The sequence below is a fragment of the Leucopleurus acutus genome (genome assembly GCF_964270905.1).
Source record: "Leucopleurus acutus genome assembly, chromosome: 9".
NCBI classification, from domain to species: domain Eukaryota; kingdom Metazoa; phylum Chordata; class Mammalia; order Artiodactyla; family Delphinidae; genus Leucopleurus; species Leucopleurus acutus.
The window spans coordinates 102,149,417-102,167,068 of NC_139144.1; the positions used below are offsets into that span (position 1 = coordinate 102,149,417).

The window sequence follows — 17,652 nt, forward strand, 5'->3', positions numbered from 1 at the left end:
TCCTATGGGATGAGTTCGCACTGGATGCTACAAAGATGTCGCCTGTGTGAGTGGGACATCGGGAGCAGCTGCCCTACGCAAGGCCGGCAATGCTGCAGAAGGAAGGGCCAAGTTTCCAGCCCTTCTCCTCGGTGCACACAGAGTGGGTGTGCACACGCGTGTGTGTGCATGTGTGTGTGTGTGTTAACCGCGCTCTGGGTCCTCCCAGCGGTACCAGCTCTGGGGCACCACTTGCCCACTGATGGAAACTGGCCATCTGTGGCTCACAGGTGGCCAATGCCAGCTCAGGTTTTCATGACAAAGGGAGAAGATATTTGAAATTTTATAAATTAAAAAACTGATCTTGATAAAATATAGAAGCCATGAAACAAAACACTGATAGGTTTTTTTTTTACATTACAAAAAGTTAAAGTTCTTTGGAAATAAATTTAAAAGATAAAGAAACTTGGAGAAAATAGTATCACACACACACATTTGTAAAAAATAAGGTGAAGGATTAATGTCCGTAATTATATATAAAGAGCCTCTACAGTTAGTAAAATAAAAAATCAAAGATATGAATGGGTAATTCGTAGAAAATATGCAAACGGCCAATAAACATATTAAAAGATGCACAAGCTCCCTAATCATCAAAGGGATACACGTTACAAGAATGCGGCGTCATTTTCCACCATCAGGAAAGACGAATCTTTACAATAGGAGAACCTCAGTTCCGGCCAGGGTGTGGAGATGGCGTTGTCACACTCTGTTCCGTGAACATACACAGCCCTGGGTAGGGCCCGTGGAAGGGCCCGCGACATTGTAAACGAGCACCCTCTTTCCTCCGCAAACCCACCTCCTGGAATGCATCCCACTGAAATACTCGCGGAAGAGCACAAATAGAGATGCTGATGGCAACCCTCTGTGGCAGCGAGAAGAGGGACCCAGGCTGCTGCTCGTCAACAGTTCTATATCAACAGCCCGACGGTTCATCGGGAACACGGCACTGTCTTTCGAGCAGGCCTCCGCGCTGACATGGAAAGCTGTCTCTGACTGCTGTTAGGTAAAATAAGGGAAGGATCCTATTTGTGCAAACCACAAACCGCGTGTGCACGAGTGCAGCAAAATGATGAGAAACAGTATCGGCCCAAGGGTTCACGGTGGTTACCTCTGGGGAGCGGTGCTGGCTGGGGGTGGGGATTGCTCTTGCTCTTTGTTTTACAAATCTAAATTGTTCCATTTTCACAATTATGTATATACTTCAAAAAGAACAGAAAAAAATAAAAAGTTACCCCATGGAGAGGTATATATGTATAAAATTAACAATTCCAGCAAGGATCGGATTTTCTATACAGCAGCTTATTTAATGTTTTTCTAATTTTTTTGTGCCCAAAGAGTTCCCCATATCGGAGAAAAGGAAACATATAAAACTAAAGCCTGTTTTCCCAGGTCCTCGTCCTCAAATACTCTCATTAGCGAAAACAACAAGACTCCACCGACTGTGGGGTATGAGAGATCCCAGTGAAATCGCAACTCCCTGGCAGGGACCTAGGACGACCGTTTACTCCCCGGGTCATACCTCGTCTCTGCACGAGCGGGACGAGAACCTGGGGGACGTAAGCTCTCGATCGACGACAGTGTTCAGCCACCTAGGCGGTCTATCAGGAGGGCTGACACCTGTCCTAGCTCCCACACGGGCAAGGTGTGAGGCTTAAATGTCATTCTCATAAAGCACCTCACACTGTGCTTAATAACAGTTTGCTGGACAAACTAATTTCAAGATAGATATATATATATATATATGTATGTATGTATATATGTATATAGGGGCCATGGGGAAAATAATATAAAGGTGAGAGACTGCTGACGTCTGAGTCTGTCCCCCGGCCCCCGCGGGTAGAGGGGGTTCTCTGCTTACGAGCTGTGCTGATCTGTGCTGTGCTGAGGTATGTGGGTATATGGGTGTCTGCTCTCATTTGCTGTGCTCTCGAAAATTGTCTCTGGGAGTTCAGAGCTCCCGGGACTCCTAAGGAACCCCCAGCTAGCAGGCGGGAAGCCGCGGGCAGCAAAGCTGTCTCCTTACCCATGGAAACCAGAGACTCGTAGTTGCCCCGCATCACGTTCTTGTACAGCTCCTTCTGCCACTCGGACAGGTTCCCCCACTCCTGCTCCGAGAAATGGACGGCCACGTCGTCAAACGTCACAGGGACCTGAAACCACACAACAAGCTCAGCTCGGACCAATGGGAAGTCATCACGGGCCCTCAGCCGCCAGATCTGAAGGTTGCCAATGGCTCTGGCCCCCTGGGCCTGTTTCAAAACTCTTAGGACTGGAGTGGGAAAGGCCCAGAGGCCGAGCTGTGGGTTTTCACCAAGGACCTCTCTAGAAATCAGGAGGCTTCAGCCACTGTCCTGGCCCGAGAGAGTCGGGGCCCCGTGATGTCTGGTCCTTTTCCTCTCTAACAGGACAGTCCTTGCTGCTGTAAAGTGTGGACCAACAGCGATGGCACCACTGGGGAATGCTAGCAATGCAGACTCTCAGGCCCCACTCGAGACTCACTAATTCAGATTCAGCCTTTAGTAAGATCCCCAGGTGATTCGTGCACACAATACAATCTGCAGAGTGCTGGCCTAGGCCACACGGTCCACGCGTTTTCCCTCCATGAGGCTGTGAAAAGGGGCCGTGGCATAAAAGAACAGGAAGAAAACCAGTTCACGTTTAAGTGCTTTCCTCTGGGAAACAATACAAAAGTCTAACCATCCTCTGTTTCTTTAGGATACCTCTGGAAATCATATTTTTACTGGCGTTAACGTGATTTATGAGTTTACTGATAAAAATGCTGAGCAGGACACCGCCCTGTAACATTTCACCACGTCCTCCCTCCACCTCCACGGGGAACCACACAGGTTCACACTTGTCCACAGCTCGACCACTTGGCCTTCAATTTGCCTTTTATCCTCAGACATCACAGACTGAACGCCTTCTACACTGACAGCCCCCATCACTAGGTCGTCTCTCTAATCTATAGCCTATGCTTTTATCAACAGGAGAAATCATTCGGTTTTGCTGCGTCCTGTTCTCAGCAATGTGAAGTTGGTGACTAGGTATCATCATATTGTTTTCCTTCTTAACCATGGCTTTCCCTTTCTTTGATATTAAATTCCTAACACACATTCCAGTCCCGGTCACTCCTCGGGAAGCCCCGGTTGGGATAAAGTTACCTTGGGAACTTCTCCATTGCTGCCCGGGGGCAGCCGTAGAATCCAGAAGTTTCTGTTCTTCAGCAGGTTCTCCATGTTCTCCAGCCGCCTCTGCAGCAGCCCGTACTCCTGCAGCAGGGTCCCCAGCACCACCCATTTGCTCTCCAGGTGGTTTGCAAACTCCACGGCCGTCTTCTCGCAGTCGGCTATCTTTTTCTCATTTGTCCCAGTCCTGCCCTCCAGGGTCAGGAGCCGCATGGCTTGGGCCTCCAGTTTCCTCTCCACCGCTTGGACGGCAGCCCACACGGCCAAGCGGGTGATCTCCGCCGTTGGGAGTGGTGTATCTTTCTGGGCCGCAGAAGAGATCTGGAAGGGGGTATCCTTTTGGGAAACCGGGCTCTGGAGCAGGGGGTCCATGTCAGTCTCGGGAACTGTGGGGGAAAGGGTCAAGGGGTCTCTCTCGGGAACTTCGGGGGAGTGGAGTGGGGCTTCTTGATGATGGGTGGAGTGGGAGAGAAGCGAGATCTCTGGTTCAGCAGCAGCTGGGGGTAGATACGGGGCCTCTTCTTGGGAAGTCAGGGGGCCCTGGATCTGAGTCTCTTGCTCGGAAGCGGCAGGATACAGGAGTGAGGGTCCCTTCTGGAGCACATGCGGCATTCGGCCAGAAGTCTGTTGCTTGGGAGCGCTGGGAGTCTGGGGTAGGGAGCCTTGCCGGGGAATGGCGGGAGACAGAGAAGGAACTTCTTTGGGGGGAAGAACGTGGGATTGGAACAGAGTTTCTCGAGGGAGTCCAGCAGGGGCCTGACGCGGGGTTTCCTCTTGCACAACGTTGGGGAATGACAGAGGTGAGGAGCGTTGGGTCTCCATGTCCAGCTGCTGGACCTGTGTTCCAGAAAGAAAGGACAGGACTGAAGGCCAGAGTCTCCAGCTGGCAAATAAATCCCCCAAAATAAGCACCTACATTAAAAGGGCTTCAGGCTTTGCAGCAATAAGATATGTTCCATGGACATGAATCTCTTCTTGAGACCCTAGCATTGATCTACACATCAATGACAACTGCTAATAACAACAAATAAAAGATGGTTATGCCACCTTCTGCTTCTACAGAGCCATCTCCTTTTTCACAACATACACTGCACAGGTGTCATCTCGTGAGTAGTGGTGTGGAGAGGAGAAAGGATACTGGCCTTGAATCAGAACACTTGGCGTTCAGTCCTGCCTACACCAATGCTGCCCGGGTTGCCCCGGCCCAATTACTCAACTCCTCTGTTCTCAGCGACCTCAGCCACCAAATAAGGGTCATTAACACCTGACCCAGCTGCTGCCTCACTGAGTTCTTCGAGCATTGAGTGTTACATAGAATAAAACTTCGAAAAACAATAGAGCAGAATTTTGTCAATGCCAGGCTAGCCTAAGACTGCCAGCAAGCTGGGGCTGGTTCTGTCAAGGCACTTACCCTTCTGAGCCTGACATCCAGTCCCACCGCTTCTACTTGTATTATCAGGCAGTCGTGGTACCCATGCTCTTTCCCTCACTTTGTCCAACAGCGATGACACACAAGTACCTTAAGCTTCCCAGACTCCTTGATAAAATCTGCACTGTTGACTTAATAACATTTCTCAAAGGGTTGATATGGTAGAGGTTTGCCTTTGAGGCACGCTCAGTGGACCCAGCCCCTGCTGGAGAGGCTGAACGGGCTACCGTGCATTCAGGCTGGCTCCTGCTACACACAGAGAAGACAGACAGACAGACACTGAGAAAGGTGTGGGAGTGGCCATTCAGACTCTCCTGAGGGAGCCAAGGTTCCCGGGGCTGATGGTCCCCGGCGGGTAGGTGGACCCTGGCCATCCGGAGTCCTCCCCATGGCTCGTGAGTTGGGGAGAGAGGAGGAAAGGAGGCCTGGAAGGACCAGAAGCAAAGCTGAAGTCAACCAGTTCTGAGAGCTGTGTCAAGGTTGGTGGGGACCAGAACCAGAATAAAGACCGAGTCCTTCAATTACTTGAAGGGGGTTTCAATTATTCACACTCTCCCCATTCCCCACCTTGCCCTGTCCATGTTCAGGGAGTGCTTGTGTCATCAAAGAAGTGAAGCCAAGGTCTTCTGAGTGACCAGCTCTGTATCTGTCTATCCAGAATGTCAGCATGTTTACTGGAACTGAACGGAGTTTCTTCCATATCAATGTTTGTCCATTCCCTCATACCCTTCCTTCGCTCAATCTGCTGAATGGCCGATTACTGTGTGCCATACAGAAGTGGGCTTTAAAGTAACTGCAATGTCCCTTTTCTTCGTTTGAAAATTAGCATATTCCTCGTGTCCACTCTGAAATACAGTACATGCCCAACAAATGTCTACTGGACGAATAGTATAAATAACTGGGTTACAAAGAAATTATTAGAGTTAATAATGAAGTGCCTTGCGTCATCTATCAAAGACTCATCTAAACTTATTTATACCTTCTGTTGCTTGCTTTCATTTGTTCATTCATTCACTTATGTGTAGCTTAACTGAGACAGCATCACGCTTTTAAGACAAGGATGGAAGATTTAAGGCCTTGTTCAGGCAAAAGGTTTTTGAGATGGTACGACCCAATAGCTTTGCAGGGAACCAGATGTGAGGGCTAATTAGTCAGCCCTGACAACTCTCTGGCATTTATGCGCCATGAACTGTGTTTTAAAGGATTATCTAATTTACTCTCCACAAAACCCTATAAACAGGGACCACTAGAATTCTTATCCACACTTAGCACAGGAAGTTGTGGAGGCTTGGAGAGGCCAAGTAACTGGCCCAACGTCACACAGCAGTCTGGCTCCAGAGCCTGGGCTTCCGCCTACACTGTAGGTCGCCTCTAGGCCTCATCTGTCAGATGAGACAGCTGGTCAGTATGTGCTCTGAATCCTCTTTACCTCTAAGATTCGGAGGCTTGGAGATTAAACAAAGACCTGTGGGAAGGTCCTGCCCATAGACGTTTCCATCTAATGCTGGGGTCAGGGACCCCTTTGAAAAGCTGATGAAAACTATGGATTCTCCCCCTCAAAAAACACACATGGGCACATACGCCAAATCCTGCGAGTACTTTCAAGGGAATCACAGAGCCCTGAAACTGAAGGCTTGTCGACAACTAAGCCACCTCTCAACTCTTCACAGGCGAGGGCAAGGCTGGACGACCTCTGGGATAGGAGCCTCAGACACAGGGAAAGTGACGAGCATAATGCAACACAACAGGCACATGTATGGCCCTGTCCTCACAGGGGGATTAGGGTATTTGCCTACAACTAGTAGGAGGAAGGGGAAATCCCCAGGGGCCAAGTTAGTCCCCCTGAGTAATACAGGGGCTTAACTGAAACAATGAAGAGAAGCTTCAGGACAGTAAATTAAGCCATTAGCGCAAGACATCTTTACTAACTAGTCTACTCAGAGCTCAAAGGAAAATACCAGCTCTTTGCTCTCTATTAGTTGACCGTCTCTGTCCATTTCTGGATTTGGAGGACTGTAGAGCAATGAGGGGCCACAGGAGCACATCCCCTCCACCACCCCCAAATAAAAGCCCCTTGCTGTAATTTCACCAGTCCCAATAAACCTGTGGCTTGATACCACCCTAAGCAGAAAGAAATGGCCAAAGAGAGGAATGGAGCTGTAAATATAAAATGTGAGATTAATAAGCCTGCATTCGCAAACTCTTGGGGGCAGGGGGAGAATTCTTCTGGTTCTCATTTCACAGGATTTAACCCACCTTCCCTACCCCATGTATCCTAAGAGGATGGAGTCTCCAGGATCCATTCATTGGCAGAAAAATACATAATCACACCTGACTTATAAAGAAAGCCGTGCCACTGTCTTGTATGACCCAGTGTGGTTCACCCAGAATTATATACCTACCATTCAAGGGTCCTGGAGATCTAAGCATTTAAAAATCATTTTATTTTATTTTCCCAAGAGTTTTATTATTCATATTATCATTATCATTCTTATTATTATGATCATTTTTTGTAAGACCTGAGAGGCTCTTTAGAAAGCCCTATATCCCGACCCCTTCCTGCACACAACAGGAAACTGAGGCTCAGGGCACTGCCCCCCATGCAGCAATCCTCCTCACAACACGGCTACTGCATCTCAAAGAGCAGGTCTGAGGGGAGACTTTGAGACTGATTTTTAAGAATGGTCCACTGAAGAGGCAAACCAGCCCCCAAACCCTTAGTAGCTTGCTCCCCAGACCCCATCCTTCTGGACACCCAGAATTCAACCGGGTCCCCCGGACGCAGAGACTGGAGGCCGAGGCGCCCGAGCCCGAGGGTCACCTGCTCCTCACACCGGGGACGCTCGCCTGGGCGCTGCCCAGCCTCTCAAACGGCCGTCACCTCCCCCCCGACGGGCCGCGTCGCCCGCGCGCCGGCCCCGGCCCCCACCCCAGGGGAGGCCGCCGCCAGGGCCGCCCCCTCCCCGTCCAGGCCCGCGGCCCGGAGGCAGGCATTTTTGCGGACGCGGGCGCCGAGCCATGGTTGACTCGCTACGTGACCTTGGGGTAGGCAGGGCCGGTCGCCGCCAGGTGTCCGTGCCTCAGTGTCTCCGCTCTGCGAAATGGGGAGAGCCGCGTCAGCGCCGCGCTCCGGCCGCGAGAGTCTCGGCGGGGCCGAGCTCTGCGGAAAACGTGCGGCGGCAACCCCGACGGACGCAGCGCCGGCTCCGCAGAGAACGAGGCGCGCCGCCCGGGTGCCCGCCTCCGGGCCCGCGTGCGTGCCAGGCCACAAGCGTCCCCTCAGCCGCGCCCGGACGGCGGACGGCTCCCCGCGCGTAGCCCCCGCCCCCACCTAGCAGGGGCGCGCGAGACCTCCGCTTCCCCCGCCCCCACGTCGCGGCGTTTCCGTCCCTTACCGAGACCCCAGGCCGGGCCGCCGAGCCCGGGACGCGCAGGCCGTCCCCAGGGCCCCGAGTCCGCGCGTCCGTGCGCGCGCGGGCCGCCCTCACCGGAGCCGGGGCCGCCTCGGCCATGGCCCTGTGCTGTCCGGCCCGGGCCGGAGTCGCCGCCGCCGCCGCCGCCGCCGCGCGGCCCCACGCAGGCCGGCCCCTGGGCTCTCCGCAGGCGGCGCCGGCCCGGCCCGGCCTTCCCCGCCCGGGCTCTCGCGGCCGTCGGGCCCGGCCTGCGCGGGGCGGGCGGGGACGGAGCGGCCGAGCCCGGCGGCGGCGTCGGAGCGGGTCGCGCGGCGGTGCGGGCGGCCCGGCGGGCTGCGCCCCGGCCGCGAGCTGGGCCCCGGCCCTCAGCACCGGCCCCTCTGCGGCCGCGGCTGCGACCCCGGCTCCGGCCCCGGCCCCGGCTGCGAGCTGCGCTGCCGTCCCGGCGCCTCTTCAGCAGGGGAGCTGCACAGCAGCTGCCATGTTGATACAAACTGCATCCTGGGAGGCATGTCCCTCTCAGGCCGTTTAAAGAGAAACACTCCGAGGCTCGTCGGAGGCTGCAGGAACCCAGACAGCTCCATCTACAGCCGGTAGGAGCGAACAGTGTCGAGCGAGCAGCCAGGCGGCGACGGACACGCCCTGAGCCCCGGGCCAGCCCGTCGTGCCGCCCGGGCCGAACCGCTCGGGCCTCCCACCCCCCGGGGCCCCCGGCCTCTCACCTGGGGTTCTCGCCTCCTCGGGCACCCTAGGGCGAGACCCGGAGGCAGGAGAATGGAGGAGAAATAACAGCGCGCGGCCGAGGCGACGTGCTGGGGTCTGGAGGCGGCTTGATTGGCTCCGACAGCCTTCCAACCGCCGGATCCTCCCGCTCCTCTCAAACCCAGAACCCGGGTCGTTCCCTTTCAAAACCTGCGCTCACAAAGGGATCTAAAAAACCCGTCACACTAAAGAAAGCCCGGAGTTCATGTGACCGGCTCCGTGCAGCCCGGGTTCCAGGGGAGCAAGGGGGTTGGGTGCTTTTGTGAAACGCCCGAGTGTTGTTTTCGACCTGAAAGGACAGAATGCCGAGAATCAGAGAGAGAGCTGGGGCTGGAGGGGGCAGACCCGGCGTCTGGGAGGAAACTGAGGCCGGGGGCGGGGTGGGGGGGGAGTGACTTGTTTACCCCAAGTTGCTCCTTCGGTCCCTTGTAGGAATGCTCTTTCTAACCAGCAGAGCGATCCCAAAAGGAATGGGAGAGCCTGGAGCTGGCGACTCCCTTTCCTGGACGGGTTCACTTATACACATTTTTAGGGAGTACGTACAAGGTGGCATGAACGGGTAATGACCTGAAAAAGAAAGTATAAGCAGGCCTCCTGGTTACAAGGGATGAAAACCCAACTGGAACTAACTTAAGAAGAGACAAAAGTAGACTATATTTGTTCACCTAAAGGCACCGGGGGGGCGTGGTGGTCCCGCCCAGGGCACTTGCCCTGGGAGGCAACAGGAGCAAGACTTGGTCTGCTGTCGGCTCAGATCTCTCTTTAGAAATGGAAAGTAACGGGTAGAGAGAAGGCCGGGGCCACCCAATCCTTTCCCTTCCCTTCCCGGTGCTTCTCCTACCACGTGTCAGTAAACAGTGCATACCACTGGTTTTGGTATTTTAAATTTTTATGTGAATGATGTACTTCAGTCCATATCCTGTTGGAACTTGCTTTTTTTTCGTACATCATTATGTTTTTGAGATAGAGTCATGTTTAAACAAGCATATCTGGCTCATTCGTTTTAACCACTGTATAGTATTTCATTGAATAAATAAACTCCAGTTTACTTTCCATTCTCCAGAGGGGAATCTGCATAAATGTCTCTTTGCCCACCGTGCAGAGCTGCTCTCAGAGGGACACCGAGACACAGAGACGCTCAGTACTGGGAACAGGAGTGCTCTCATCTTCCCTGGGCTCCCCAAAGTGCTCACCAAAGAGAGGGGGCCCAGTGGCACTCCCACCAGCAGTGCCTAGGTCCTGTTTTCACATCCTTGCCAACACTTACTGATAATGGACTTAAAACCTTTGCCAGCAGGATGAGTGTGAAATGGCAGTTCAGTATATTTTACTTTTTATTTATATTTGATTATTATATAATTATTATATTATTTCTTCCTGATTATTAAGGAAGTTGAACATCTTTTCATATTTACGAGAGATTTGGTTTCTTCCTCTGTGAATTTTCTCTTCATATCCTTTGCCAGTACTTCTGTTGTGAAGCCTTTTTCTTATTGGTTTATAGGTGTTTAAAATCATATTCCGGACATTAATTCGATCACCAGACACTTAAGGTGATTGCTGATAGGATTGCATTTAAGTCTCCCATCTTACTTACCGTAGTTGTTTTCTGTGTTCCAGACATTCAATGACACTTTTTTATTTGGCCTGCTTTTGGATTGAGTATTTTTTTTTTTTAGTAATTCTATTTTCATCACTCACTTATTAGTTATACATCATTTTTAATGGTTGCTCTACATTTTACAATATACATCTTTAATTTTCAACAGCCTGCTTCACGTAAATTATACCACTCCACCTGTGGCGCTTTAACCTCACAGGAATTTATCCACCATCCTTTGTGCTGTTGTAAGCATACATTTTATGTTTCTAGATGTTACCATCTGCATAATTCATTGTAGGTTGTGCACATGGCAAATATCTTCTCCCAGTCTGTCTCTTGTCTTAACATTTTTCATGGTAATATATGTTGCACAAACATTTATTTTTAAATGTAATCAAATTTAGTACTTTTATTTTTAGGGTTTGAACTTTTATTTTTTGTTTCTTTTCTTCCCTACCCAATGCCTTAAGGATATGCCTCAATTTTTTATTCTAGGATGTTTACAGTTTAGCTTTTACACAGTTACATCTTTAACCTAGAATTGAGTCTTTTAGCTTTTAATACAAGTTGCATCTTTACTGAGACATAATTCACATAGCATTAAATCCATCCACTTAAAGTGTACAATTCAGTGGTTTATTATGCTCATAGAGTTATGCAACCATCACTATAACCTCAATTTAGGATATTTTCATCACTCCAAAAAGAAACCCTGTACCTAGTAGCAGTCATTCCCCATTTGCCCCTAGCCACTCCCACTCAGCCCTAGGTAACCACTAATCCACTTTCTGTCTCTACAGATTTGCCTATTTTGGACATTTCAAATAAACAGAATCATATCATATGTGGTCAGTTGTTACTGGCTTCTTTTACTCACATAAGGTTTTTTAAGGTTCATCCATGTTGTAGCATGAATAGTATATCATTCCTTGTTACTTCATTGTATGGATAGACCCAATTTTATTTATCAGTTCATCACTTGATAGACATTTGGATTTTTTCCCACTCTTTGACGATTATCAAAAATGCTGCTGTGAACATTTGTGTACAGATTTTTGTGTGGATGGATATTTTCATTTCTCTTGAGTGGAATTCTAAGAGTAGAATTGCTGGGCCAACTATTTAATATATATTTTTATTGGAGGATAATTGCTTTACAATGTTGTGTTAGTTTCTGCTGTACACCGAAGTGAATCAGCTATATGTATATCTAAGGAGCTGCTAAATTGTTTTTCCAAAGAAGCTGCACCACTTCTCATTCCCACCCGCCGTGTAAGAGGGTTCCGATTTCTCCACATCCTCACCAACACTGATTCTTTCTTATTATAGCTATCTATGGGTGTGCAGTGGTATCTCACCGTGGTGTTTTTTTTTATTTTATTTATTTTATTTTTTTGCGGTACGCGGGCCTCTCACTGCCAGGGCCCCTCCCGCTGCGGAGCACAGGCTCCGGACGCGCAGGCTCAGCGGCCATGGCTCACGCGCCCAGCCGCTCCACAGCATGTGGGATCTTCCCGGACCAGGGCACGAACCTGTGTCCCCTGCATCGGCAGGCAGACTCTCAACCACTGCGCCACCAGGGAAGCCCATCTCACCGTGGTTTTGATTTACATTTCCTTAATGGTTAATGATGTTGAGCATCTTTTTATGTGCATATTGGTCATTTGTATGTCTTCTTTGGAGCCACGTCTATTCAGAACTTTGCCCATTACAATTTTTTTAAATTGTGGTAAAATACACATAACATAAAATTTACAATTTTAACCATTTTTAAGTGTACCTTTCAGAGTCAGTATGGACATTCACATTGTTGTATAGCCAATCTCCAGAACTCGTTTGATCTTGCAGAACTAAAACTCCATACCCATCAAACAATTACTCCCCATTTCCCCAGCTCCAGCTCTGGGCAACTACCATTCCTCTTTCTGTCTCTATGAATCTGACTATTCTAGGCACCTTATATAAGTAGAATCATACACTACTTGTCTTTTTGTGACTGGTTTATTTTACTTAGCATAATGTCAGCCATCAAGATTCATCCGTATTGTAGCATGTGTCACAGTTTTCTTCCACTTTAGAGGTGAGTAATATTCCATTGTGTGTATAGATCATACTTTGCTGATCCATTCCTCCGCGGAGGGACACTTGGGTTGCTGCCACCTTATGGCTATTGCGAGTCATGCTGCTATGACCATGGCTGCACAAATATCTCTTTGAGACCCTGCTTTCAATTCTTTAGGGCTGTATACTCAGAAGCTGAATTGCTGGATCATAATGGGTTCTATTTTTAATGTTTTGAGGAACCATCATAATGTTTTCCACAGCAGCTGCACCATTATACTTTCCTACCAACAGTGCTCAACAGGTCCAGTTTCTCCACATCTTCACCAACACTTACCATTTTCTGTTTGTTTTGTTTTGTTTCGATAGTAGCCATTCTAACAGGTGTGAGGTAGTATCTGATGGTGCTTTTGATTTGCATTTCCCTAATGATCAGTGATGCTGAGCATTTCTTCTTGTGCTATTGGCCATTTGTATATCTGCTTTGGAGAAATGTGTATTCAAATCCTTTGCTCATTTTTAAATCACTTTTAAAAAATTGTCCATTTTAAAATTGGGTTGTAAAAGTACTATATATATTCTAGATACAGGTACCTCATCAAATATAATATTCACAAATATTTTCTCCCATTCTGTAGGTTGTATGTTCACTTTATTGAAAGGGTCTTTTGAATCACAAAATATTTTAATTTTGAGGAAATTCAGTTTACCTATTTTTTCTTTTGTTGTTTGTTTTTCTGGTGTCATATCTAAACAACCATTGCCTCATCCAAGGACATGGAGGCTTATGCCCATTTTTCTTCTGAGAGTTTTATAGTTTTGGCTCTTACATTCAGGTCTGTGACTCATTTTCAGTTAATTTTTGTATAAATTGTGAGGCAGGGGTCCAACATCATACCTTTGTATGTGGAAGTCCAGTTGTCCCAGCACCATTTGTTAAGAAGACCATTTATTTACCCCCATTGAATTGTCGTGGTACTTTCGTCAAAAAAATCAATTGACCATAAATGTGATAATTTATTTTAATTCTATTCCATTGATCTATATCCTATCTTTATACCAGTACACACTGTTTTGATTACTGTCACTTTGTAGTAGGTTTCAAAATCAGGAAGTGTGAGCCCTTCAGCTTTGTTCTTTTCTTTCAAGATTGTTTTGGGCTACTCAGGATCCCTTGAACTTCTATGTGAATTTTAGAATGAGCTTATAAATTTCTGGAAATAAGCCATCTGGAATTTTGATGGGACCCAGAAGTCAACTCATCAGCTAATATCCCAGTAAGAGGCTCCTAGGTTAACTACTCTATGATGATTCTTTTCAGACGAATGTAAGATGAGAAATCCAGTATTAATAATTTTGGATTTTCTTTTTGTATTAATTTAATTTATTTATACAGCAGTTTCCTATTAGTCATCCATTTCATACACATCAGTGTATACATGTGAATCCCAATCGCCCAATTCATCACACCATCACCCCACACCCCGCGGCTTTCCCCTGTTGGTGTCCATACGTTTGATCTCTACATCTGTGTCTCAATTTCTGCCCTGCAAACTGGTTCATCTGTACCATTTTTCTAGGTTCCACATATATGCGTTAATATACAATATTTGTTTTTCTCTTTCTGACTTACTTTACTCTGTATGACAGTCTCTAGATCCATCCACGTCTCTACAAATGACCCAATTTCATTCCTTTTATGGCTGAGTAATATTCCATTTTATATATGTACCACATCTTCTTTATCCATTCGTCTGTCGATGGACATTTACGTTGCTTCCATGACCTGGCTATTGTAAACAGTGCTGAAATGAACATTGAGGTGCATGTGTCTTTTTGAATTATAGTTTTCTCTGGGTATATGCCCAGGAGTGGGATTGCTGGGTCATATGGTAATTCTGTTTTTCGTTTTTTGCGGAACTTCCATACTGTTCTCCATAGTGGCTGTATCAATTTACATTCCCACCAACAGTGCAAGGGGATTCCCTTTTCTCCACACCCTCTCCAGCATTTGTTGTTTGTAGGTTTTCTGATGATGCCCATTCTAACTGGTGTGAGGTGATACCTCACTGTAGTTTTGATTTGCATTTCTCTAATAATTAGTGATACTGAGCAGCTTGTCACGTGCCTCTTGGCCATCTGTATGTTTTCTTTGGAGAAATGTGTGTTTAGGTCTTCTACCCATTTTTGGATTGGGTTGTTTGTTTTTTTAATATTGAGCTGCATGAGCTGTTTATATATTTTGGAGATTAATCCTTTGTCTGTTGATTCGTTTGCAAATATTTTCTCCCATTCTGAGGGTTGTCTTTTCGTCTTGTTTCTGGTTTCCTTTGCTGTGCAAAAGTTGTTTTTTTGTTTTTGTTTTTTTTGTGTGTGGTACGCGGGCCTCTCACTGTTGTGGCCTCTGCGGTTGCGGAGCACAGGCTCCAGAAGCGCAGGCTCAGCGGCCATGGCTCACGGGCCCAGCCACTCTGTGGCATGTGGGATCTTCCCGGACCAGGGCACAAACCCATGTCCCCTGCATTGGCAGGCGGACTCTCAACCACTGTGCCACTAGGGAAACCCTGTGCAAAAGCTTTTAAGTTTCATTAGGTCCCATTTATTTATTTTTGTTTTTATTTCCATTACTCTAGGAGGTAGATCAAAAAAGATATTGCTGTGATTTATGCCAAAGAGTGTTCTTCCTATGTTTTCCTCTAAGAGTTTTATAGTGTCCGGTCTTACATTTAGGTCTCTAATCCATTTTGAGTTTATTTTTGTGTATGGCGTTAGGGAATGTTCTAATTTCATTCTTTTACATGTAGCTCTCCAGTTTTCCCAGCACCACTTATTGAAAAGACTGTCTTTTCTCCATTGTATATTCTTGCCTCCTTTGTCATAGATTAGTTGACCATAGGTGCAGGTGTTTGTCTCTGGGCTTTCTATCTTGTTCCATTGATCTATATTTCTCTTTTTGTGCCAGTACCATATTGTCTTGATTACTGTAGCTTTGTAGTATAGTCTGAAACCAGGGAGTCTGATTCCTCCAGCTCTGTTTTTTTCCCTCAAGACTGCTTTGGCTATTCGGGGTCTTTTGTGTCTCCATAAAAATTTAAGAGTTTTTGTTCTAGTTCCATAAAAAATGCCATTGGTAATTTGATAGGGATTGTATTGAATCTGTAGATTGCTTTGGGTAGTATAGTCATTTTCACAATATTGATTCTTCCAATCCAAGAACACGGTATATCTCTCCATCTGTTGGTATCATCTTCAATTTCTTTCATCAGTGTCTTATAGTTTTCTACATACAGGTCCTTTGTCTCCCTCGGTAGGTTTATTCCTAGGTATTTTATTCTTTTTGTTGCAGTGGTAAATGGGAGTGTTTCCTTAATTTCTCTTTCAGATTTTTCATCATTAGTGTATAGGAATGCAAGAGATTTCTGTGCATTAATTTTGTATCCTGCTACTTTACCAAATTCATTGATTAGCTCTAGTAGTTTTCTGGTGGCATCATTAGGATCCTCTATGTATAGTATCATGTCATCTGCCAACAATGACAGTTATACTTCTTCTTGTCCAATTTGTATTCCTTTTATTTCTTTTTCTTCTCTGATTGCCATGGCTGGGACTTCCAAAACTGTGTTGAATAATAGTGGTGAGAGTGGACATCCTTGTCTTGTTCCTGATCTTAGAGGAAATGCTTTCAGTTTTTCACCATTGAGAATGATGTTTGCTGTGGGTTTGTCCTATATGGCCTTTATTATGTTGAGGTAGTGTCCCTCTATACCCACTTTCTGAAGAGTTTTTATCATAAATGGGTGTTGAATTCTGCATCTATTGAGATGTTCATATGGTTTTTATTCTTCAATTTGTTAATATGGTGTATCACATTGATTGATTTGCATATACTGAAGAATCCTTGCATTCCTAGGATAAATCCCACTTGATCATGGTGTATGATCCTTTTAATGTGTTGTTGGATTCTGTTTGCTAGTATTTTGCTGAGGATTTTTGCATCTATATTCATTAGTGTTATTGGTCTGTAATTTTTTTTGTAGTATCTTTGTCTGGTTTTGGTATCAGGGTGATGGTGGCCTCATAGAATGAGTTTGGGAGTGTTCCTTCCTATGCAGTTTTTTGGAAGAGTTTGAGATGGATGGGTGTTTGATAGAATTCACCTGTGAAGCCATCTGGTCCTGGACTTTTGTTTGTTGGAAGAATTTGAATCACAGTTTCAATTTCATTACTTGTGATTGGTCTGTTCATATTTTCTATTTTTTCCTGGTTCAGTCTTGGAAGGTTATACCTTTCTAAGAATTTGTCCATTTCTTCCAGGTTGTCCATTTTATTGGCATAGAGTTGCTTGTAGTAGTCTCTTAGGATACTTTGTATTTCTGCGGTGTCTGTTGTAACTTCTTTTTCATTTCTAATTTTATTGATTTGAGTCTTCTCCCTCTTTTTTTTGATGAGTCTGGCTAATGGTTTATCAATTCTGTTTATCTTCTCAAAGAACCAGCTTTTAGTTTTACTGAGCCTTGCTATTGATTTCTTTGTTTCTATTTCATTTATTTCTGCTCTGATCTTTATGATTTCTTTCCTTCTGCTAACTTTGGGTTTTGTTTGTTCTTCTTTCTCTAGCTTCTTTAGGTTTAAAGTTAGATTGTTTATTTGAGATTTTTCTTGTTTCTTGAGGTAGGCTTGTATAGCTATAAACTTCTCTCTTAGAACTGTTTTTGCCTCATCCCGTAGGTTTTGGATTGTTGTGTTTTCATTGTCATTTGTCTCTAGGTATTTTTTGATTTCCTCTTTGATTTCTTCAGTAATCTCTTGGTTACTTAGTAACGTATTGTTTAGCCTCCATGTGTTTGTGTTTTTTACGTTTTTTCCCCTGTAATTGATTTCTAATCTCATAGCGTTGTGGTCAGAAAAGATGCTAGATATGATTTCAGTTTTCTTCAATTTACTGAGGCTTGATTTGTGACTCAAGGTATGATCTCTCCTGGAGAATGTTCCGTGCGCACTTGAGAAGAAAGTGTAATCTGCTGTTTTTGGATGGAATGTCCTATAAATATCAATTAAATCTATCTGGTCTATTGTGTCATTTAAAGCTTGTGTTTCCTTATTAATTTTCTGTTTGGATGCTTTTCCTTTAGTGTAAGTGAGGTGTTAAAGTCCCCCACT

The 17,652-nt window shown here is 46.3% G+C and overlaps 1 protein-coding gene across 1 annotated transcript in view; it reads right to left on the reverse strand.

Annotated features, from left to right (window-relative positions):
- LOC309966664 (uncharacterized protein) overlaps nt 1-17,652 on the reverse strand; it is a 66,856-nt gene that overhangs the window by 17,575 nt on the left and 31,629 nt on the right. Inside the window, exons 8-11 of the mRNA XM_082846867.1 lie at nt 8,672-8,814; nt 8,049-8,500; nt 3,201-4,061; nt 2,063-2,189 (exon numbers count right to left, since the gene is read on the reverse strand). Of these exons, the coding sequence (XP_082702993.1) occupies nt 2,063-2,189; nt 3,201-4,061; nt 8,049-8,500; nt 8,672-8,814 (1,583 nt within the window). The remainder of the gene's footprint in view (nt 1-2,062; nt 2,190-3,200; nt 4,062-8,048; nt 8,501-8,671; nt 8,815-17,652) is intronic.